The 24,889-nt window shown below is 40.4% G+C and overlaps 1 protein-coding gene across 1 annotated transcript in view; it reads right to left on the bottom strand.

Annotated features, from left to right (window-relative positions):
* The window catches only part of LOC126252470 (uncharacterized), a 1,574,240-nt gene that overhangs the window by 1,024,773 nt on the left and 524,578 nt on the right, over positions 1-24,889 (bottom strand). The window contains exon 3 of the mRNA XM_049953364.1: positions 24,149-24,212. Within this exon, the coding sequence (XP_049809321.1) occupies positions 24,149-24,162 (14 nt within the window). The 5' untranslated portion in view covers positions 24,163-24,212. The remainder of the gene's footprint in view (positions 1-24,148; positions 24,213-24,889) is intronic.

The raw sequence follows: 24,889 nt of genomic DNA, 5'->3' as shown, positions 1-24,889 counted from the left end.
GGCTCCGGACTGGAGCGCCTAGAACCGCACGGCCACCGCGGCCAGCAATTCGGTTTTACAGAGAGTACTCTACTGCATTGGCTCCTTACTTAGCTTGCATTTATCGCGAATCTCCTGCCCAACGTAAAGCCCCGAGCAACTGGAAAAAAGCGCAGGTGACGCCTGTATATAACAAGGGTAGAAGGACGGATCCTCAAAATTACGGACCAATATCCTTAACATCGGTTTGTGGCAGGATTCTCGAACATATTCTCAGTTCGAATATAATGAATTTCCTTGAGACAGAGAAGTTGCTATCCATGCATCAGCACGGCTTTAGAAAGCATCGCTCCTGCGAAACGCAACTGGCCCTTTTTTCACATGATATCTTGCGAACCATGGATGAAGGGTATCAGACGGATGCCATATTCCTTGACTTCCGGAAAGCGTTTGACTCGGTGCCCCACTGCAGACTCCTAACTAAGGTACGAGCATATGGGATTGGTTCCCAAATATGTGAGTGGCTCGAAGACTTCTTAAGTAATAGAACCCAGTACGTTGTCCTCGATAGTGAGTGTTCATCGGAGGTGAGGGTATCATCTGGAGTGCCCCAGGGAAGTGTGGTAGGTCCGCTGTTGTTTTCTATCTACATAACTGATCTTTTGGATAGGGTGGATAGCAATGTGCGGCTGTTTGCTGATGATTCTTTGGTGTACGGGAAGGTGTCGTCGTTGAGTGACTATAGGAAGATACAAGATGACTTGGACAGGATTTGTGATTGGTGTGAAGAATGGCAGCTAACTCTAAATATAGATAAATGTAAATTAATGCAGATGAATAGGAAGAATAATCCCGTAATGTTTGAATACTACATTAGTAGTGTAGCGCTTAACACAGTCACGTCGATTAAATATTTGGACGTAACATTGCAGAGCGATATGAAGTGGGACAACCATGTAATGGCAGTTGTGGGGAAGGCGGATAGTCGTCTTCGGTTCTTTGGTAGAATTTTGGGAAGATGTGGTTCATCTGTAAAGGAGACCAATTGTAAAACACTAATACGACCTATTCTTGAGTACTGCTAGAGTGTTTGGGATCACTATCAGATCGGATTGATGGGGAACATAGAAGCAATTCAGAGGCGGGCTGCTAGATTTGTTACTGGTAGGTTTGATCATTAAGCGAGTGTTACGGAAATGCTTCAGGAACTCGGGTGGGAGTCTCTGGAGGAAAGGAGGCGTTCTTTTCGCGAATCGCTACTGAGGAAATTTAGAGAAACAGCATTTGAGGCTGACTGCAGTACAATTTTACTGCCGCCAACTTATATTTCGCGGGAAGACCACAAAGATAAGATAAGAGAGATTAGGGCTCGTACAGAGGCATATAGGCAGTCATTTTTCCCTCGTTCTGTTTTGGAGTGGAACAGAGAGAGAAGATGCTAGTTGTGGTACGAGGTACCCTCCGCCACACACCGTATGGTGGATTGCGGAGTATGTATGTAGATGTAGACGTAGACGGGCCCAGGCGAGGCGTAAAGCTTTGTGTCGCGCAGTCATCAAGCGTACATGAGTGGGCCTTCAGCTCCGAAAGTCCATATCGATGATGTTCCGTTGAATGGTTCGCTCGCTGACACTTTTCGATGGCCTAGCATTGAAATTTTCAGAAATTTTCGGAAGGGTTGCACTTCTGTCAAGTTAACGATTCTCTAAAGTCGTCTTTGGTCCCGTTCTTGCATGATCTTTTACCGGCTGCAGCGATGTCGGAGATTTGATGTTTTACTGGATTCCTGATATTCACGGTACTTAAGGAAAGGTCCTTAGACACTTATTGTCTTATATAGGCGTCGCCGTTCGCAGCGCCGTATTCTGCCTGTCTGCATATCTCTGTATTTTAATATGCATGCCTTTACCTGTTTCTTTGGAGCTTCAGTGTATACTGTACTTACAGGCTCGAAACCGTTCACAAGCGACACCAAGTGAACTTTTGAAACACCAAACATCGTCACAATCAGGTGATTATGTTTCACATAGCTCAGCTAAGGAAAAACAAAATTTTAAAACAATAAAACCTAAAGATGGCAACGCGGATATGTGCCGAATCTGAATCGGTTGTGCGCCTTTAACCTAAAACCAAATGAAACTAAAGTAAATACTGCAAGGACAGACGAGTTTCTCTAAGTGAGATTTTATTTATGTGAAAATTGTGGTGGTAACTAAATCGAATGTATAAGTATTAAATGCAAAACAAAACCGTTTTATTCGGGGAAGAAACTGAAGTGTTTAGTATGAAAGATGGAATGCATCTGAAAAGCAAGTATTACATTACATCACGGAAAACGTCTTTGGATTTATAAAATAAGTATTTATGTACTTCCTGCATATAACGGGCACACCAACAATTTCGTTACAATTAATGTAGCTTTCAGTCCCCGCTCCCTGCCATTGCCACCCAATCGAAACAGAGTTCATTTACGTTCTTGACGAAGAGACTCCACGCGCAGGATGAAATTACACTGCACAAAAACAAACGTGGGGCAGACCAGTTGTAAATACAGCACCCTGATGTAGGTCACTTGCGAGAGTGATCGAATCGTTCGTTTTATAAAGAACATAACGATACTGTCACATTCCCAGAAATGTTTCATTGAAGTTGGCAACGGCCGCAGAGACCCTAAGCTCACACGGTAAGTTTTGGGGGTGAGACTCATTATACTGTACTCTGAATACACCTTTAGTGAACAAGTATTGGAACCAGTCTCAAATCAAAAAAGTTGTAAGAGGACCTGTCTGGAGCAACATAACGAGGAACAACCAAATAAAATTAATTTCTTCTAGGTAGGCAGGTGGAGTTTCGCTGGAAGAAATCTAAAGAAATGGAAGACACAGCATACAAAATCCTTGTCCAACGTTTGGTGAATGGTGCACTTCGGTCTTTTCACATACCAGATCGGATTAATAGATCAGGTAGAGAATATTCAAAGGTAGCTGCACCTTTCGCCTCGAGTTCGTTTACTGAGCGTTGGACGTAACTATAGTCCTACATAGGTGACGTCACTTTGTTATAGAATTATGGCATACGTATTACGCTCGTCTATTACTGCCATTCTCAAGTCGGACAGCAATCTGTTACGGCGTATAAAGACAAGTGCCAGCACCCCAGTCGGCAACGGATGGGAAGAGGAGGCTGTGAGAAGAAGTCAGCCAATAGCACGCTGACCGACCTCCCTTCCAGGAGGACAACGCGACTGCAGCGGCTCCTACATGAAGAGGACATAAACGCCGCCCCCGACTGTTGGCACCTCGCCTGTATAGCAGCGTCAACGTTAGGCATTTCGATAGCATTTCAGGAAAGACTTTTGTCGGTTGGACATCAGCGGTCACTGCAAAGACTGATTATTTTGTATGTCACCCTTTGCTTGCAACACGTCTGTGTAATTGCCAAAGTTAAGTGTCTGTAATTGTCTTTTTGTAATAAAACTCACTAATACGAGTTGTTTCATTGTTTGTCTAGCGAACCGAGTAAGCAGGATTCCTAGACACAACAAGATTGTCAACGAGGATGATCAAAAGATTGTCAACGAGGATGGCCGAAAGACTGGTGACGAGGTGAACGAATACCAACAAAACAACCTGTTCACGTTTCACACCCAGAGCCGCTAGCTGCCGCGGTTTTCTTTAATCGTTGTCTTTTTATTTTGCTGGCATCTCAGTTCTATCTTGTCTTTTCTTTTCAGGGGTGTGTTTACATGTTTTAACTATCTCTTACAGTGTTTTTTCTATTCCGTGTTTTCAGGTGGGCGTTGCAGAAATTTTCTTTGCTTGTGTACTTATTTCTATTGCTTGCATTGTGTGTTTATTGCATTTGCCTATTCCAAAATGAGCAAACACACCTCTCCCATCTCCTGCTCAGGCGCCTCGGCTGCAAGCGATAGAAGCAACGCAGCTATCACAGATATTTCAGTTTCAGACGCAGCAGATTGCAACCCTTCTCAATACGGTACAGCAGTTACTCGAAAACCAAGCACTGAACGCTGCGGAACATGCAACAACTGTAGCTCCGAGTGCCATACCGCCTTTTCACCAGAAAAAGAAGAGTAAAGGTTCGAGAGGTTTCAACAGTATGAAGCCCACATCATTGTTCACAAAGTATCAGCCACTGTGAAACTACATTACTTATTGTCAACGGTAGGAAGTGCAGTCTTTCACCTCATACAGAAATTGTTCCCTAACGCCACTAGGAGAGAACTTGCCTATGATCAGGTTATAGGTCCTCTAATTAACTATTATGACCAACAAGTGAATGTAGTAGCAGCTAGGTACCAATTCTTTCGTTGCAAGAAAAGGTCAGAACAAACGTATCGCGAGTGGGTAACAGATTTGCAGGGTATGACGAGGAAATGCACATTCAAATATGCTTGTGGTGCTTTATATTCCGATGTTATGTTGCGTGATGTGATCGTGTACAATTTAACTGATGTCAAACTTAGAGAACAGATTTTGAAACAGTCCCATGCATCATTCCAGCACTTAGTGCAAATTCTAGATCAGTATGAGTCAGGTGCTGTAGTGGCCTAAAAATTTGAGCAGCCACCAATTTGTCATGTTGTCTCGTCACTTCCTCACGACCAGGTGAATAGGCACCAACAGCACGCGCGCGCCAAGCCACAAAAACAATTCTCTACACAGGCGGCTAGTCAGTGAATAGGCACTAATGCTAAGATCGCCCGTCCAGACAAGCATACTGTTACACTAATGGCAAGAAAAATCACTTCCAATTCGTATGTTTGCAAAAGAACAAACATAAGAATTTTGCCAACTCACATAGTTCTCGTCACAAGGCCCATGTAATCAATGCAATGTATTCAAAGCCTGCTGCAGGCATTAGCAAAACTAGCAAGCAAGCAGAATTTTCAATGCTTCTCCAGTCCAACAAACTTTTTGTTAGTTTGCGTCTTAGTGGAAAACGTTTGAAATTTCAGCTTGACACAGATGCCTCTGTTACATTGCTGAATCGTAACACATATGAACTGTTAGGTTCCCCATGCCTGTCTAAAACTAGTTTGCACCTGAAGGCTTATAATGGACAAGACAATCCCATTCTCGGAAAATGTACTTTGCCTGCCATGTATCGCTCACGTTCGCGAACTGTGACTTTCTCTGTGCTAGAATCAAGCGATTGCGAGAACATATTTGGCCTTGATTCGTTTGATCGGTTTGGCTTTCAAATTCAGGGCAATGTGTTGTCAGTGACCGCCTTCAATGACAAAGACTTGCTGAAATAATTCCCTGAACTCTTTTCTGAAGGTTTAGACAAGGCTAACAATTTCGTTGGACATATTACTATGAAAGACAATGCTCAGCCGAAATTTTGCCGAGCCAGAACTGTTCCCATTTCATTACGGAACAAATTGGCTGCTGAACTTAAATAATTGCAGGATAGCGGAACTATTGCACCCATCTAAGCTAGTCAATGGGCAAGTCCACTGATTTTCTTCCCCAAACCTTCAGGTCGCATTCGCCTCTGTGTTGACTTGAAGTCTACAATCAACCCATAAACTGTGATTGACACCTATCCGTTGCTACGCCCGTAGGATCTCATGGACAGATTAGGTACAGGTCGCAACGTTTCAAAAATTGATTTGCGCGACTCATATCTTCAAATACTACTAGATGAAGAATCTCAAACCTCATTTGGGCTTGTTTAAATATTTTCGTGTCCCTTTTGGCAGTGCTTCCGCACCCGATATTTTCCAACGCTATGGAACACCTGACTGCTCAAGTAACAAACTGTTCAAATTATTTGGGCGATATTGTCGTAGCAGGTCGTACACATGAAAAACACATGGAAAATTTGCGTGCTAGGTTTCGTGTGTTATCTGATAAAGTGAAACGTCCCCTTTGAACAATTATACACGACTGTCCTTAAACTGACACACAATATTTTTAGCGCAACGCAATCTGACTTTCAAAAAATCCCTACGAAAGAACGGCCCTGACTAACATTAACCTATACCTTTCACAAATCACTTACCTCACAAAAATCTTCGTTACTGGAACTACTGCAATACAGCGAGCGCCACTACTGCCAACTAAATAAAAGATTCAAACTAAGGAAGGCACTAACTACTGATAGGCATAGTTAGCAAATGAAGGATTTTAATAGAGAACAAACAATGTATTTACCTTAATAGTGTTGAAAAATCATAATATACATAGGAGTTCATGACATCCAGTCTTAAAAATTTCCAAACTCCGCCATTTCTCTCCCCACATCCATCACTGCTGGCGGCTCACCTCCAACTGCGCAACGCTACGCACTGTTCACATCCAGCTGCCGCTGCCCAACACTACAATGGCAGACAACAATGCAAACTAGCCACAGACTGCACACAGCACACCCAGTGATTTTCATACAGAGCGCTATGTAACGTTGCCAATAATAAAACATAAACAGCCTACTTACATAGCCCCCATGCTCCCCACAAAAAAATTTACAAATTGTTTTGGGCAGTGGCCAATAATTATTTGATAAAATTTTTCATAATTACAATAACAAAGAAATCAAAGGCACACACTTATTGATACAATGTTGGTCAAAAGCTAAAATTTTCTCACAGTCCATAAGGACAGTCCTGATCATTCATCACAGTAACATTGCAGTCTTTTTCTCAAAGTCTGAGCAGTAAAAGAAAATGCACACGGAAGTAGTGGATTTCCATGCAGTCATGAAGAAGTAGTGTTGTCCTTCCAACGAAAAGACAGTGCTGACTCTTGACATGCTGACAGATAATGGGCCACAACAGAGCAAACCCACAGCAGAGTCATTCAACGTTTTGAAGAATATTGGTAGGTAGGTCATCACAGAGTAGACCCACTGTAGTCCTGGTAGAGAGTATGGTATTGGTGGGCCACCAGAGGTGCAGACCCACTGTAGTCCTCGTAGAAATAATGGTATTGGTGAGTCATCAAAGGTGTAGACCCACTGTAGTCCTTGTAGAAATAACGGTATTGGTGGGTCATCAAAGATGCAGACCCACTGTAGTCCTTGTAGAGATGGCCAGCAGCCATCTGCTGCGACTGTGCAGGTGCACAATCACCCTCGAAGAGTCTTGCAGACAATATAGCAAGTCCATAACCACAACTTGTGCACTCACAAAGTTTTTGGAATTGTCCTTAGAACCAGCAATGCTGTTATCCAGTCCCTTGCTGAATTTTTAACACACGTGCAAACACTAACAGTCCCTACTTCTCACATATTGTCCATATACTATGACCAACAGAAATGTGTACAGTGAAATGGAACTTACAAGTTACTTAATTTGATGAACTAGTGTCAATTACAATTGTATAACATAAGAATACAATTACAAAGGTACAAAATACATCATTAAAGAACATAACAATACAGATAACATTTGTAGTACAGGCTTTACAAAAGAATCGAAATAACATATACATCAGTGTTACTGGAATTATGACATAAGTAAATACATAAAAGATCAGAATAATTATTGAAACATCAACTTCACACATGAGCATTAAAACAAAACAGAATAAATAATGTCTAAACATCTTTACAAAGAAAATAACATAGTATTTGAAAAATTCTACAACATAACTCTTATTAGCTAAACACAATAAGACAGGAAAAACACAAATTCACATAGTGTAATAAAACAAAAATACAGGACAGTGTTTGTTTTCAGTGTGACATTTGGTACTGCAGTCCACCCCAAAACTTCATTCCATAGATCTTTCGTCTTATTTAAACATTTGTTTCCACCAAAAAAATCCTATCCAAGCATGCCTTCTGGATTCTGTTCACATCCTCTTTCAAAAATAGTTTTTCTCCACTGTGCACTACTTTTTTGGCCAAACCATTTTCTTATAGCTTCTCAATGCATTTCTTCCAATTCATCATAGTTAGTTTCTTATATAGTCTACCCCCTCTTAAGCTAACTTAAATCTACTGAGCTCAGATGCTAAACTAAGGAACGAGGCAATGCAGCAGCACAAAACAATTAACACAAACAGCAATGATAAAAAATACAAAAGGCAAAGCAAGCAGCATAAATTACAACTAATATAAGGCAATGAGCAGCAAACAAGAAAAATAAATCCGTAGTAAAACTTGCTTAACAGAGTAATACAAAGTCAAATTCAGTAACACTATGCCTGGCGAACAGCAGCAGTAAATGCTATAACTTATATCTAATCATGAAAAAGCTCAAGCAGAAAAAATATTACACTGAAAATGGCCATGTCTAATACCTATGTCACATCTTAACACTAGAGTGATGCATCACGAGAACTTACACTAGCAGATAAGTTACCAAATCGTAAAGAAATTATTTATGCAATTCCTGTGAAGGGAAATGTCGATTTATGTGCCCTCGTTTTCTTGGAAGTAGATCATAAATTTCTTATTGACTGGATCTGTAGGCATAAAATAACTATATTAGTACATATATTAAATTTTATTTTAACCAGTGCTGCAGTGCAGCTAGAAACTAGATATTAAAGAAAATGAGCAAATATGTACAAAGGACGGCATCAAACATCATTCATTAGCAATATGGCATTTCATAAGGCAGTAAAAATTCTCTCAATTCTCGAGAAAGACGCTTGTCATAATCAGGTGTGCAGATGTAAGTATCTTTCCAAGTAATGAGCGTGTCGTATTTGCGGTGCTTTCTACAAAGGAATGTCAATAGCGAGGGTAATGGCCTCCCTTTTTTTCTGTTCTACCTGTGCCTCTGAAAAGGCACGCACTAATGGCTTTTTCTCCAGGCATCTGACACAGCTGGGTGCCCACGACGCATTACGTGCAGGTGGTCCCTTAACTTTCTTACAGAAATATTTACGACAGCAGTTTCCGCTACAGTGGCAGTCTCATATAAAAAATTTAACAGGTCGAGAATTTGCATTGCAAATGTGTAGATACAAAATCTTATGAATATAACAGTGTCCAAAACATTTTCGCCGGCATTGTGATACATCCACGCATTTACACACATTTCATAACTCTTAAAGTACGATTCTTGGTTTCCAACATCCTTTTTCACAAACCAGAGTCCCTAACCACTACTCATTATTCCTTACCTTGTTACACATATACATATTCGTCGACACTTCTTCAATATTTCATCATAATAAATACATATCATAATAAACATTCCTCAACAACATAATACACATCGTCGTCGTAATAATAACATCATAACACCTCAGTCAAATCTCAAAAACGTCGTAGCTTTCTGCAATAATTTCAAACCGTAAAAAATATTCTCTGCTCATTTCAATAGTGTCATCTACCTCAAACGTACCTTAAAAATCATAATGTCATACCAAAAACGTCATTCAAAGCTCTCATAGAATCTCAATGGTTCTGAAAAAAAATATGAAGAGTTCACAAAGTACATACAAAATACAATTTCATAAGTGTGAAGTTATCCAACTGTGTAATTACATAAACATCTGTCACTGATGTAGTAAAAAAAATGTTTGTCTCTCTCAGATAAATGATCAGATAGCTGTGTAATTCTGTGTTAGAGAAATATGGTACCGATGTGTAAAGTTGTATAAGCAAATACCATATTAGCTAGGGCTCCTTGTGCTTGCCAAACACATGGTACACAAAGTAAGCGTTTACCCCCCTGAGGATTAATGTAGTTATACCCTCAGGTGTTACAGATTACAGCAATGGAATGAAATGTATCACGGAAAACCCTTGTATCATTGCACTTCAAATATCTTTAAAAAAATAAATGTTTTAAGTGCGAAATTAATCACTCAAATACGTGTACTGCAGCGCTAAACTGTGTTTCATGTTGTAAGATAATCTCTGAAGAAGTCTCGTAGTTATCGTCCTTCGAAAGCTAAGTTCTGCAGAAGTTAATGTACTTACCTCATGACAAACAAAAGTGAAACGCTTTGTGTATAGATTTGTTGTGATGAAGAAAGTACTGTACTGTAACGTATAGTTGTGCTACGGAAAAGGTTGTCTCATTGTAGCTATACCACAAAAGTTACTACTAAAACATGTTTTACTTTCCAGAATAAAACAGAAAACTGTGCAGATATAAAACAGAAACACTGCAGAAGCAACATTGTAAACTGTCACTCATTAGTAGCATCGTGATAAAAATCGTATAGCTGTCACATAAACTAACCACTGTGTCATCTGGTATCTCTCAGAAAGTACATTAAATCCAGAATGTATTTTCAAGTAAACCAAAATGTTGCATTAAAATCTCATTAGTAGTACCAGTATGTGTCCTAAGTATGTAAGCCTGATAGTCGTTACGTAATCGTGTAACTAACAAGCAAGAATGTACAAATACAACACTGTGTAGTCTGTTCACTATAACAATGCATTCGTAATTTCTGTTTAAAAATGTTCCCTAGGTTCTAGGCTGGATATTTAACTTCAAACATTGTTGCATGTTAACAGTTTCTTAGGTCTGACAAAGCATACTAGAAATGTGAAGTGAAAAGTTTTATGGCAAAGACAAAGTTAAAAAGCAGATTATCTTTGAATAAACGGTTTTACATGTGAAATGTGGTGTAAACCTTTTACATTGTTTGCTTTTCAAACAGCTGAGCAAAACTGAACGTACTCAAACATTCACTAAAGTGACACACAATACTTTTTAGCGCAACACAATCTGACTTTCAAAAAATCCCTACGAAAGAATGGCCCTGACTAACATTAACCTATACCTTTCACAAATCACTTACCTCACAAAATCTTCGTTACTGGAACTACTGCAATACAGTGAGCGCCACTACTGCCAGATGTAGCGGTACTTTGAATTTCGCCGCGCTACACTCGTTCCCTCAGATAAAAAATATCCCGTCGCAGCGGTATGAGCGCTCGATGGCAGAGAGAAAATACTAAAATTGTTAACTCTTTTTTGTTTTTTATTCCGTTTCAATTGTCTCTTGATAGCGGTAGCTTAAGGCAGACGTGATCGGATGCTGACGTAAAAACTAAAATGCTAATCTTGATCTGATTGTAATGTGTAGACATTGTGGAAGTTATTAAGAAATTCGGATGATGGAAGTAGCAAAGTGAATTAAATTGCATACAGTATCAAGATGATTTTAATTGGTATAAATTAGTGATCCCTGGACTATTGCAAGATTTCGGAGCAGATTTTTTCACGCTGAAATGAAGGAGATTTTTGAAGACGTTGGACGCCGCCCGAAAGAAGACATGTTAACCTGGTAAAGAATGAACTCAAAGCTACGCCATTTCTCCCTGTCAGTTACACTTTGTTATTCTCTGTTCTTTTTCAAAAATTTTTGTAGTGGAAATTGGTTTAACTTTTGCTCAAAAACGCCACAAGGACCACCCCAACAATAGCTTTTCCGAATAACGAAGTCCGATAGCTTTTCTGTAATACAAAGTCCGATTTGCTTTTCATTCTTTCCCTTTTTCACGGTCTCTCTTCTCCCATTTTTTTTTATTAACCAATACAACTGGCGACCATGACAGGACGCAATTTTCGGATGTGTCGTTTTTGAGCAAATTTGAAACTTTACTTTGTATTTTTTCCCAACAGAGAATAACAAAAAATCCTGAAGTTTAAATGGTAATGAAAACACCAACTTTATTGTACCTAAGCAAATGATTATACAACAATATTGTAAAGAATTTTCGTAACTAATTCAATCTGTTTTTCTTTTCATGGCATATATTGATGCAAAAACTGTTATTTTCAGACCTTTTGGTGATTATCCGATGGAGATGTATTAAGAAAATCCATATTTTGACGAATACGATTTACGCAGAAGTGATTGACCAGCCGCTGCAAGACAGAAAATTTAATGGTGAGTCACACAATTATGTTTCATTCAAGCATTCAATAGCCAACTGCAGAATCCATTTTTCCCTTTCCACACATCCTGTAGTTTTCTTCTTGAATTTTCCAAAATTATCTATCTCTATTGAAGTTTGTGGTAATTATAGTATTGTTGTAGCATATGAAGATCGTGAATTTGACCGCCAAACAGTCATTTGTTACGAAAATTTTGTCCGCCCTGCTGCATCTTTCTCAACCATTGTTTGCAATAAAGCAATCATTTACATTGACGAGAAAATATTCAACCTAAATTTGAGTCAAATCTTTATTAATCAGACTCATATTATTCCCTTTTTGACTTACTATTATACATCCTATTACAATGGAACGCGGTAAGGTAGAGATAGTTTCGGCAGATGAGTTAAGTGAAGTAGATTCATCTTTCAACCAACAAGAAAGTCCGCGTTTCCCTCCATGGACGAGTTCACAGATCAATGCAATGATTTTGCCTCAAACTCGCAACATTTGTGATAATACACAGATGGCGACTTTAAATGACGAAATGTGGAATGGACGCGAGACTAGACCGTCAGCGCCATTGTTAACATCAATGTCAGAACCGAATATGAGACAAATTCAGCAATGTGACACAAACCGGACACAGGAAACTGACAAACTGGACCGACTATTAGAGTTATTTGCAGACATGAAACGAGACGTTAGTCAGAAAATTGACATATTAAACCATACTATGACCGAAAATTTTGAACGGTCGACAAAACAAATGACAGAATTAAATAACACCACTCAACAGCTCAGCCAGCGATTTGAGACACTGTCCGATCAAGTCACTAAACAGGAAGAAACTTTGGTTACATTCACACACGAAACAAAAAACAATATCACCCGATGTGAGAATCAGTTAACACAAATAGTTAATGTGCAGCAAAAAGTGAACACTCGTGTGGAAGAGTTTGCTCAGGCCCACACTTCAGCTAGCTCCACCCAAGAAAAGCTGACTGAAGAAGTGGGAAATATTACCCAACAACTCACAATGGTAGTTCTCGAACAAACCCACCTCAAAGAAAAGATAGAAAAAATAGAAGAACGAGCGGACCTCGCGTCACTAAACAACGACACCAACATGGCCGAGAGAATTGTACATGAATGTAAATTGTGTGACGACTATCTGGACAAAAAACTTGAAACAATTACACAGGACATACTTTCAAAAACAAAGACACATGTTAAAGACGAGACAAAACACATAGAAGACGAAGTGACAAAATTACGAGACAAGGTTGTGCCGTGTTTGGCGATTGGTGCAAATGCATCGTCAGGAAACGACAAAACAGCTAAAACCATGGCTAATGACACAGACAGAACACCTATTGTGGAATCACCTATTTCCAATCAAAATTACAATGTGCCGCTTTCTTTTCCACCAAACGAGCAATATTACGATGCGACACCTAGAGTAGCAAGTGACACAAACTACGTCAATACAGTTATGCCAACCGGCATGGCCGATGACACGTTTGTAAGACATGGGCATTTCCAGACATTTTCCAGTGAGGACAAGCACAAAGTCCACCCTATTGTGTTTATTAGATCATTTGACGGTGTTTTTCCACGTAGTTGGTCAGAAGTCGATAAAATCAGATACGTCACCAATCTCATGAGAGGACGAGCAGCTAAGTGGGGTGCCGCTATGAAGCGGCGGTGCCTTACGTTTGATCAGTTCGAACAAGCATTCTTGGACGAATTCTGGTCCGAGAATGAGCAACAGAGTCTAAGGAGAGAAGTGTGCAACCCCGAGACCTATGTCCCTAAAAAAGAGACATTAAGACAATACTTTGAGAGGTACCTAGACAAGACACTGTACTGGTCCAAACCAGCCGACTTGCCAGCGATAATTGACACTTTAAAGAGCCACTTACCCTTTCCATACCGAGACAGATTAATAGGAGTACCGGAGAATGACGTTAAGACTTTCTTAAACTTCTTAGATCAAATGGACGTAGTTTACAGAGGTGATTCACGCCATTCAAATTTTATTCATATTAGTAACCAAAATCAACACCCACCCCAAAGGAACCGTAGTGACGGTGGTTGGTGGAACCATCCGTCCGCGCCGCGACACAATACGATGCCTGCGCGCGAAACATATTCAAATGGAAACGTGTATGACAGTAGGAACAACCGCAGATATTCGTGGAATAATAATAATAACAATAATTATCACCCATATCAAAATGGTAACTACAAGCAAAATGAAAATTACAGACAGTACAACAACAACAACAATAGGAGACGTGAGAATAACCGGTACAACCCGGGCTACTTTGACAGGAACGTGACATATAACAGACATAATTACCACCAAAACAATAGCAATCCCAACAATCACCGACAGAATATGTGGAACACACAAAATTCACGCATGACAAATCATAACCCTCCACGGAATCCGCCCCCGTTCCCTAGTACAGTTATGCACTCCCCGCCACGAAGTAGCAATAACAATTGCGGCGCGCCATCAGCTGACGCGTGGGCGCCAACCGGCCGGAATGTAAACATAGTGGAGCTGGTCAATGAACCCGGCCAAACACAGCAGACGACGGAAAACAGTCGCCGACCGAGCTAAGCGCTCGTGCTTCGGTCGTGAGGTGTTGTAAGAGCGCAACGGCTGAGACGGTTTGTTTCCTCAGGTACGACGACAAAATGACAGCAGAACAGGAATTAATAAACCTGTCAGGTTGATGACCTTGTTCTTTTGCGTTCACGTCCCAAGTCTACAACATTAAAACAACTGAACAGAAAATGACAGCTATTATATTCCGGTCCTTTCAGAATAGCAAGCATACCTCACCCAGGTTGTTACTCCCTAGAATACCCGTTATCTCACAAGCCGAGGGGGCTGCATCCCCACAGACATTTGAAACCCTTTGTGCACTAAAACAACATAATATAATGATAACTAAGTTGAACATGAGCAAGTTGCTGTGAAAACGAGATCATAAATATTTGTATTGAATACACGAACATTAAGTTATACAGCCTAAGAACACAAACATTCATTTATGGAAATTTTATACTGCAGTTACACTTGTACACATAATTATGAAGAGAAGGTAAACCCAGGTGAGTACACTTACTAAATGAGAAAAGATATTCATATAGGAATGAGACCTACGCAGGTTACATTGGTTGTTAATTGTAAATTATAAGGTGAATCAACAACTAGTTAGCTATTTCAAGGCACTACAATGAGAGGAAATAATAGCTATTGAGATCAGTAATGACATAGGTATGTAAAAGAATGAATGAGGATGTAAGAATGAATGATCAGTATGAATGAGTTAATATTTAAGTTAATATAAGAAGGTAAGTTACTGTGAAGTTGTTGATGGAGACAAGAGATTATTTGAGGAAAATATTATTGGAGTTTTATGAGAATGGAAGTGCCAAATGGCCCCATGTATGTGATATATTAATGTTTGATGAGGAATATGTTTAATGTATAAGAATATATATATTATGATGAATATGTGAGTAAGGAATGAGTGGGAATGTTTGGTAATATTGTGCTACATAGATAAGTGAGTAAACAGTCTACATCTTTAAGATTACATAAGAATTTCAGTTTGAGAGAAAACATTTGTGATGAGTTAAAACATGTGAGTACAAGGCGTTAAAGGTGAATCTCTTTACAGTGCCCTCGAAAATGAACGAATGCAAGAAAAGCAGAGTGAACATAATGATGATTACAGCTGTGGAAGGAAGTGTAATAAGAATGTAACTTGGAAACACGTTAGCGTTAATTTATTGCAGAAGTGTAACTTGGTAACCTTTCGTTAAGTTTTGTTAAGCCAGTGTGTGGAAGAAAACATTTATAGTTAGTGCTCAGACAGGAGAATGATATTTTAAGGAACTTAAGTTGAAATATAGTTTTTTTTACACAGCACTCATGTGAATACATTTGTATAGAAATTTTTCTTTTTTACACAAGACAGAAAACCCTGAGGAAGCAAAAGATAGAGTTATTAAGGCCGTTTTGCGATTCGTACAACACCTCCACCTTTTCAGGCAATGCAAGGTAAGTGAAAAGGAGCAGTGGCCACCCGTGCAACCAACGTCGAGCAACGGACACTGAGAAAGAGACATTTTACTGTCAATTATAAGACTACGTTCTTTATTTATGTTTTATAGAAAGAAATGATATATATACACCACATACATGATGTTTAACCTTCACTAAAGTAGAAGAAAGTTCATGGTTGAACTCTTGAGAGGAAATTTGATATGTCATTATATAATACACATTATGAGAGAGACAATCTCTGAGATACATTTTCCATTTGTATAGACGGTATCCACAAGAAGTGGAGATATTGAGGAAGTACTGAGCAGATATGCGATTCACTCATGCAAGGATTTGTTAAGGTATAATACTCTTAGTCATATGAACAGTCAGAACACAAACAGAGAATCTGTCATGACGTTACACTACACAGACTTGACGTAAGGACACTTACATTTACCCATGATTTGGTAAATTGTAAGCACCTCCTTTCACACACCCCTTGAAGGTGATGCAAACGTTATAATGTATTGTGTTCTCTTTTTACGTATTAGCTGTAGGATTTGGTAGTTTATAGGTAGTGAATCTCGTGATGACTGGGTGTTGTGTGACGTCCTTAGGTTAGTTAAGTTTAAGTAGTTCTAAGTTCTAGGGGACTGATGACCATAGATGTTAAGTCCCATAGTGCTCAGAGCCATAGGTAGTGAATAGTTTCTTCCAGTCTATCTTTCTTTCTTTCTCCATTATCCTACCACCTCCTGCAGCTGGGTATTGTTTGTTTATGGAATGTAAGAATATATTGTGTGACAGTAAACTTTCAGGTATGAATTAAAAGAAATGAAGAACATTGAGAATGGCATTACAAGCCTGGTCAACCACTAGCCAAGATATGGAATAAAAAAAAAAAAAAGAGAGAGATTAATAATAAATGAAGGAAAGCCCGTGCTTTTAAATATTAAGTCTTATATCCCTTGGCACACCCAAACCTGAATAAAAAATTAATACCCCAATAAAAGAAAGCCAATGGGACTTAGTATAATTTTTTTTAGCATAGATATTTCACATGCATATTTTTGTAAATTTATATGTATTTGTATATGTATAAAAACTTTGCATATTGTCAACATATTTTGAAATGTGACCACGAAATGTAAGCTTTCAGAATTAACGATGTAAACATGCTTGGACAAAGTGAAATTTGTTAAAATGTAAATGTGGCAAAAAGTGTTGCAAACTGTGTTAAACAGTGAACGTTATAAACGACGAATTTTGTGTTGTTTGTGAAACTTATGGCGCATAAACCAAATAACTGTTTTTAAATCGATATAAACTGCAATTTACTTCGACGATAATGAGGATTTTCACACTGCAATTGAACGTTTGTTGACAAGTGTAAACAATGTGGTGAAACACCTACCTTTGCGAACATTGACGCCGTTGTTCCTGGCCGGCCTTCAGATGCTTTGGAGACAATAAACTCAGCACCTGTCGTAGGCGATGTGGAGGCTAAGAACTACATCGACCATATATGCCCCGGGAACAATAGTCATGAAAACGCACAAGGACCTGGAGTGTTGTGTCGTAACAAAAGACATGCACGTTGCTTCAGATCACGCACAGGCTCAATCTTATGGTGTCACCGGACTTAACACGCCATTTACGTTGGAATAACAGTTTGTAATGAACACTATGTGAGAGTGAATACTGTTCAAGACTATCATAACACAGTGATTTTGAAACTGCCGCACGCGAAATTCAGTGATGCTACTGCGCATGCGCAAAGACTACGTGCTGCCAGAGATGCATTGGGAAGCCAACGCTGGGAGCGCACCACATTAACTGCGCTGGCGAGCAGCTTGTTCAAACAAACTGAATGTAAATATATATATATATATATTAATTGTGTACAAAGGATCAAAACTGTAACAAGTGTATGTAGTATATAGATTTAGGAACCAAGTATTGACAGAGATAATCCTCTAAGTATGCACGTGGCATTTCCTGGGAAAATATGTATAATAGACATTTAGGTATATCTATTCTATTGTTTGCTAGCCTGCCACGCTAAATGTTTTAGCGTGACAGTCGAGGGGGCGATGTAGCGGGACTTTGAATTTCGCCGCGCTACACTCGTTCCCTCAGATAAAAAATATCCCGTCGCAGCGGTATGAGCGCTCGACGGCAGAGAGAAAATACTAAAATTGTTAACTCTTTTTTGTTTTTTATTCCGTTTCAATTGTCTCTTGATAGCGGTAGCTTAAGGCAGACGTGATCGGATGCTGACGTAAAAACTAAAATGCTAATCTTGATCTGATTGTAATGTGTAGACATTGTGGAAGTTATTAAGAAATTCGGATGATGGAAGTAGCAAAGTGAATTAAATTGCATACAGTATCAAGATGATTTTAATTGGTATAAATTAGTGATCCCTGGACTATTGCAAGATTTCGGAGCAGATTTTTTCACGCTGAAATGAAGGAGATTTTTGAAGACGTTGGACGCCGCCCGAAAGAAGACATGTTAACCTGGTAAAGAATGAACTCAAAGCTACGCCATTTCTCCCTGTCAGTTACACTTTGTTATTCTCTGTTCTTTTTCAAAAATTTTTGTAGTGGAAATTGGTTTAAATTTTGCTCAAAAACGCCACAAGGACCACCCCAACAATAGCTTTTCCGAATAACGAAGTCCGATAGCTTTTCTGTAATACAAAGTCCGATTTGCTTTTCATTCTTTCCCTTTTTCACGGTCTCTCTTCTCCCATTTTTTTTATTAACCAATACACAGCTAAATAAAAGATTCAAAATACGGAAGGCACTAACTACTGATAGGCATAGTTAGCAAATGAAAGATTTTAATAGAGAACAAACAATGTATTTACCTTAATAGTGTTGAAAAATCATAATATACATAGGAGTTCATGACATCCAGTCTTAAAAATTTCCAAACTCCGCCATTTCTCTCCCCACATCCACCACTGCTGGCGGCTCACCTCCAACTGCGCAACGCTACGCGCTGTTCACATCCAGCTGCCGCTGCCCAACACTACAATGGCAGACAACAATGCAAACTAGCCACAGACTGCACACAGCACACCGAGTGATTTTCATACAGAGCGCTATGTAACGTTGCCAATAAGAAAACATAAACAGCCTACTTACAAAAGGACTAAAGTGTAGACTGGAAAGGTGTGACTTTTGAAAACCTGAGTGGCATATGTTGGTCATGTCATAAACAGTCAAGGAGTACATCCTCTTCAGTCACATTTGTTAGCCATACGTTACCTGCCATTTCCTCGCAACGTCACAGAATTGCAGTCAGTCTTAGGGAAAATGAACTACTACATTCGGTTCACACCGAATACTGCACAAATCGCAGCTTCATTGCATAGCTCGCGTCGCAAGAACGTCCCCTTTGCTTGGATAGATGAGTGCCGAGAAGCTTTCCAAAAACATAAAGATGCATTGCTCAGTGATCGGTGCTTCGTTCACTTTGATCCTGACAAACCAGTTGTGTTGAAAGTTGACGCTTCTTCTTACGGGATCGGTGCAGTGCTTTCGTAAAGAATTGGTGATAGAAACAAGCCTATTGCTTTCCCATCAAAAGTGTTCTCCAGAGCCCATTGTAACTATCACAAATAGAGAAAAGGCCATTGGTGTCATCAAATTCCATCACTATTTCTATGGCAGAAAATTCTACTTAGTGACCGATCACAAGCCATTGCAGTCCTTGTTTCATCCAATGAAGCCGGTTCCTGTACGAACTGCCCAAAAATTGCAAAGATGGGCTTTGTTGTTGTCTCATTACCGGTACGAGATTGTGTATCGTCCGATAGCTCAACATGGTAATTCGGACGCACTTTCACGCACCGCTCCACCCTGATATAGACTTTGACATTTCTGCTGCCTCTTATTGCCACATCGATGCTCAGGATTCTGAGTTGCTTCCCTGAACTATAGGAAAACTCCACAGGCCACGGAACCTGATTAAGATTTGAACACTTTGCTAAACTACATTCGCACATCTTGGCTTCGCTCATTGTATAGCATAAATAACTCTGTAGTGCGCCGATATTTCGCACGTCGGCATAGCCTCACTATACAGCAAGGTGTGATTCTTGTTCAAAATGACAGTGGATAGTCATGTGTGTTGATCCCCAAAGCTTTGCAAGAAGAAGTGTTCCAGATACTGCACCAAGGACACTGGGGGATTGTTCTTACGAAACAGTTAGAGCGTTGACCACTGTACTTGGCAGGGTATGGACACCCAAATAGAGCAGTTGGCATCACAGGGTCACGCATGTGCAGAAAATCAGTCCGCCCACCCACAAAAACTCTCTGCTTGGCCTAAGCCGAAATCACCATGGCAACGAGTGCACATCGATTATGTGGAACCTTTATGCAACATTCGTTGGTTGATTGTGGTAGATTCTAACAGCAAGTTTCCTTTTGCTGTGCCAATGAACTCGACAACGTCACGTAGTACAGTTCAGGTGTGGTGCTCTATTTTTTGCCTCGAAGATTTGCCTGAAGCCATAGTGTCGGACAACGGCCCTCATTTCACGTCAAATGAATTTGAAACATTCTATGAACGCAACAGCATACAGCATCTAGCTAGTGCACTGTTCCACCCACAGTCGAACGGCGAAGCGTAACGTTTTCTCAGAACCTTCAAGCAAAAGATGGCCAAACTTCGCACCGCACACACCAGGGATCAAGCATTGCGACTGTTCCTCGCCTCCTATCGTTCCAATCCACGAGATGGACCATCGCCGGTGGAATTGCTTCACGGCCGCCGTCATCGGACACTACTCCACCAGCTCCACCCTCCTCAACATCCGGCGCCTATGGAAGGCCGCAAGTATCGGTTCGCGCTGCATGATATTGTGTTTCTCAGGGTTTTTAGCAGCAGCAGACGATGGGCGCGGGGCTAGATCCTTCGTCGACTTGGCGCATGCATGTATCTCATTTCAGGCCCAGACGGATTGCAGCGCCGACATCACAATCAAATTCGCCACTGTCACGTGCACGGTGATGCTTCTGTATCTCTTCCCCAAGATTCACGGACCCCGAGGACAGCGCGGTCACAGAGGCCGTCAGAGGGTGTCATCACGACACCGAGGAACGACCCCCATGGAGATGGGGGTCTCTTCTCCTATCGATGGAGCTGGACCCACCCACGCCGCAGCAACCGACGCCTTCTACATCTGGGTATGGGCCACAGGAAGTGGATGTGTACCTTCTGGGCGTTTTACAGGCGACGTCTCCACCACTAGGTGAAGGTCAGATGGCGGGGTACAACCGAAAGTTTGGCGTCCCCTGCAGCCACAGCTTCCGCTCCATCAGAGCGTCCACGTCCCCCCCCCCACCCCTTTTCGTGATCGATACACAACGACGGTCCGTCGCTTTGGGGGGGGGGGGGAGAATGTTACGGTTTAAAACAAGTGCCAGCACGCCAGTCGGGAACGAAAGGAAAGAGAAGGCTGTGAGAAGAAGTCAGTCAATCGCACACTGACCGACCTCCCTTCCAGGCCGACAATGTAAGACAGCAGCGACCCCTAGGTGAAGAGGACATAAGGCCGCCCCAGACTGTAGGCACCACACCTGCATAGCAGCGTCAACGTTAGGCATTTCGAGAGCAGTTCAGGAAAGGTTTCTGTCTGTTAGAGATCAGCGGTCACTGCAAACACTGATTATTTCGTATGTCGCCGTTTGCTTGCGACACGTCTGTGTGATTGCCAAAGTTAAGTATCTGTAATTGTCTTTTTGTAATAAAACTCATTAATATGAGTTGTTTAATTGTTTGTCTAGCGAACCGAGTAAGCAGGATTCCTAGACAGAACTAGGTTGTCAACGAGGATGGACGAAAGATTTTCAGCGAGGATGGACGAATGACAATCAACGTAGATTCTGTCAACAAGGATTGTATGAAACTATGAGGCCCAAAAGGCAGTTGATACTGGCGCCCAGACTGATGCTGTGCTCCACTTGCGGAAGGCATTCGATACGGTTCCGCAGTGTCATTTAATCAACAATATGTGAACTTAAAAGATGCCATACCAGGTCAGTGATAGGATAGAAGAGTTCGTAAGAAACGGGACACAGCATGTCATTCTTAATCTAGGGAAATCTTCAAGCGTAAAGTAGACAGCGACACATCAATATATATTATAGGACTGCCACTGCTTACAAAATACTTGTTGAAAGTAGGCTGTTTAGGTTTTTATATTGGCAACGCCACGTAGCGCTCTGTATGAAAATTACTGACTGTGCTGTGTGCAGACTGTGGCTGGTTTGCATTGTTGGAATTTGTTATTGTACTGTTGGGCAGTGGCTGTTAACAGCGCGTAACGCTGCGCAGTTGGAGGTGAGCCGCCAGCAGTGGTGGATGTGGGGAGAGAAATGGCGGAGTTTTGAGAGCGGATGATCTGGACGTGTGTCCATCAGAGACAGTAAATTTGTAAGACTGGATGTCATGAACTGCTATATATATTATGACTTTTGAACACTATTAAGGTAAATATATTGTTTGTTCTCTATCAAAATCTTTCATTTGCTAACTATGCCTATCAGTAGTTAGTGCCTTCAGTAGTCTGAATCTTTTATTTAGCTGGCATTAGTGGCGCTCGCTGTATTGCAGTAGTTCGAATAACGAAGACTTTTGTGAGGAAAGTGATTCATGAAAGGTATAGGTTATTGTTAGTCAGGGCCATTATATTGTAGGGATTATTGAAAGTCAGATTGCTTTGCGCTAAAAATATTGTGTGTCAGTTTAGTGTTGATCAGAATAGGTAAAGAGCGAAATGTCTGAGTACGTTCAGTTCTGCTCAGCTGTTTGAAAATCAAATAATGTAAGAGGTTTATCAGCACAGTCATTCATAAATTTTTCTAAGGGGACGTTTCAATGTAAATGATGTAGTGGATAGTCAAAAGGTCCATGAGGCTACTCGCAAACGATTATCTTGTGTATAAACAAGTCGCAATGCTAGAAAATTGTATCGAAGTGCAGGAAGACAAGCAGAAGACACTCTAATCAGACAAATGTAACACATTGGGCATACATAGGCGGAAAGAACCATTATACTCTGATTACACGATTGCCGAACAACCATATTCACTAAATATTTGGAATTGTATATACGGAGCGATTTGCTATGGAACGATAACAAAAAGAATTAATTCTAGGAAAGCCGATGTCAGATTTTAATTCGGCCACAGAAGACGTAGTTTACAAAATCCTCGTTCGAGTAATACTTGAGTATCGTTCCTCAGTCTTGAAAGCTTACCGTGTGGGAAACAGAGAAGATACCAAGAATAGCAGCACGTTTCCTCAGGTATTTGTCTGGTGAGCTTGGTAGCGTCAGGTAAATGCTCATTCGACTCCGCTGGTAGCCACCAATAGAAAGGCAGCGAGAATCACATTTTGGTTTACTGTTAAAATTCCTAGATCTTAGGTCCTAGAAGAATTAACCAACATTTTGCTTCCTCCACACAAAAAAATCATGAAGTCAAAATTAGAGAGGTTCGAGGTGACACGGAAGCTTACGAATAACCTTCTTCTTGTGTGCCCTTTGCAATATGAACGAAAAACAGGGAAAGTGACAATGGTACACAAGTACCCTTCGCTGTACATCGTAAGGTAGTAGTTTCCCTAATAATTACGTAGAAATATCTTCCTTTGAAGCCACAACTCCAGCACTTTCTAGCTACATTTCTCGGCACTCTTCTTTTTTCCGCACTGATGCTGTCAGGAACCACATTTTCACATATTTATCTAGACGTCCTACGATCCCGCACTTTCCTCTCTCTTTCTCTCTCTCTCTGTCTCTCACCCACGCTCTCATAGAACACGTAATCCAATCAATCATTCACTCGCATACAAGAAAGAAAAAAAATTGAAAATCGCAAAACACTGCCCAAATTCGAGACAAACACAACCAACCACAAACAGAAAGTTCCAAAAAGCTGCATAAATCTATAGAAAAAGAGAGATGCTGTTCAGATTCGACTCTCTCTCTTTCTCTCTCTCTCTCTCTCTCTCTCTCTCTCTCTCACACACACACACACACACACACACTTACACAGACACAGAAATATTATCAGCACAACAGACAGTACGATCATGTACAGGTTCTTGAATACAGGTATCATGATCCTCGAAACATTGTGAGAAAGGCTCACTGTTGCTACATTCAATAAAAGTAAGACTGAATATTTTAACCGAGACTAGCTCTTGACGTTCAGACGACTATATGGCTGAAAAACATTTTAAGGTTTACTTACCCAATTTTTACCATAACGCCGTAGAGGAAGTTACTTTTCAATGGTGTAGTACCAAGAATCGTTTCTGAAAAAGATTAGAAAGCTGAGTTAAACATCATTAACATTGGCGTAAAATGTGAACTGTTACTCATTTAAAAAATTAATTAACCAGCTAACTTGCTTCTTGACTTACACTTTCTTTTCATTTTTAGCCTAGATGCATACATTTTAAAATTTTTTACCTGTCTAATACAAAAATCTGAGAAAAAAATTGACTGTAGATGAGTATGTTTTCTTCGTGGCTTCTGTAAGGAGAGGACGGGTTAGGAACAGGACGAGTTGGCGGTCGGAGTTTTCCGTTTCTCCCGTTCTCAGAGAGTGCCAGGCAAAGTCGGAGAAGACTGCTACAACTCGCGATGAAGATTTTCTGGAAACACCTTCAGAATGAGAAGGTTGAACAACAGTGACAGTATGATATCTTCTGACTAACGGACTGGTCGCTTAGGGAACGACATTAACACACAAGCTGATGGCAAAATATTGCGCGTCATTCGGACCGTGATAGTAGCAGATTCGCCCAGTATTGTTAGTTCGCGAAGAAATCACTATGCACTGTAATGCTAAACACACTAATAGTTTTTATGAAGGTCTTGGTATCCAACATCGAATAAAAGTTTGTAAGCGATATTTACCTTCTTTTTCACAAATTAAATTTTTATTCTTGACAACTGCGGTTACAAGTTGACCTGCGCACTTCAAATT

This window comes from Schistocerca nitens, chromosome 4 (genome assembly GCF_023898315.1).
Source record: "Schistocerca nitens isolate TAMUIC-IGC-003100 chromosome 4, iqSchNite1.1, whole genome shotgun sequence".
NCBI classification, from domain to species: Eukaryota; Metazoa; Arthropoda; class Insecta; order Orthoptera; family Acrididae; genus Schistocerca; species Schistocerca nitens.
Note: the sequence above shows the minus strand (reverse complement) of the source record. Positions and strands in the feature narration are given on the sequence as shown.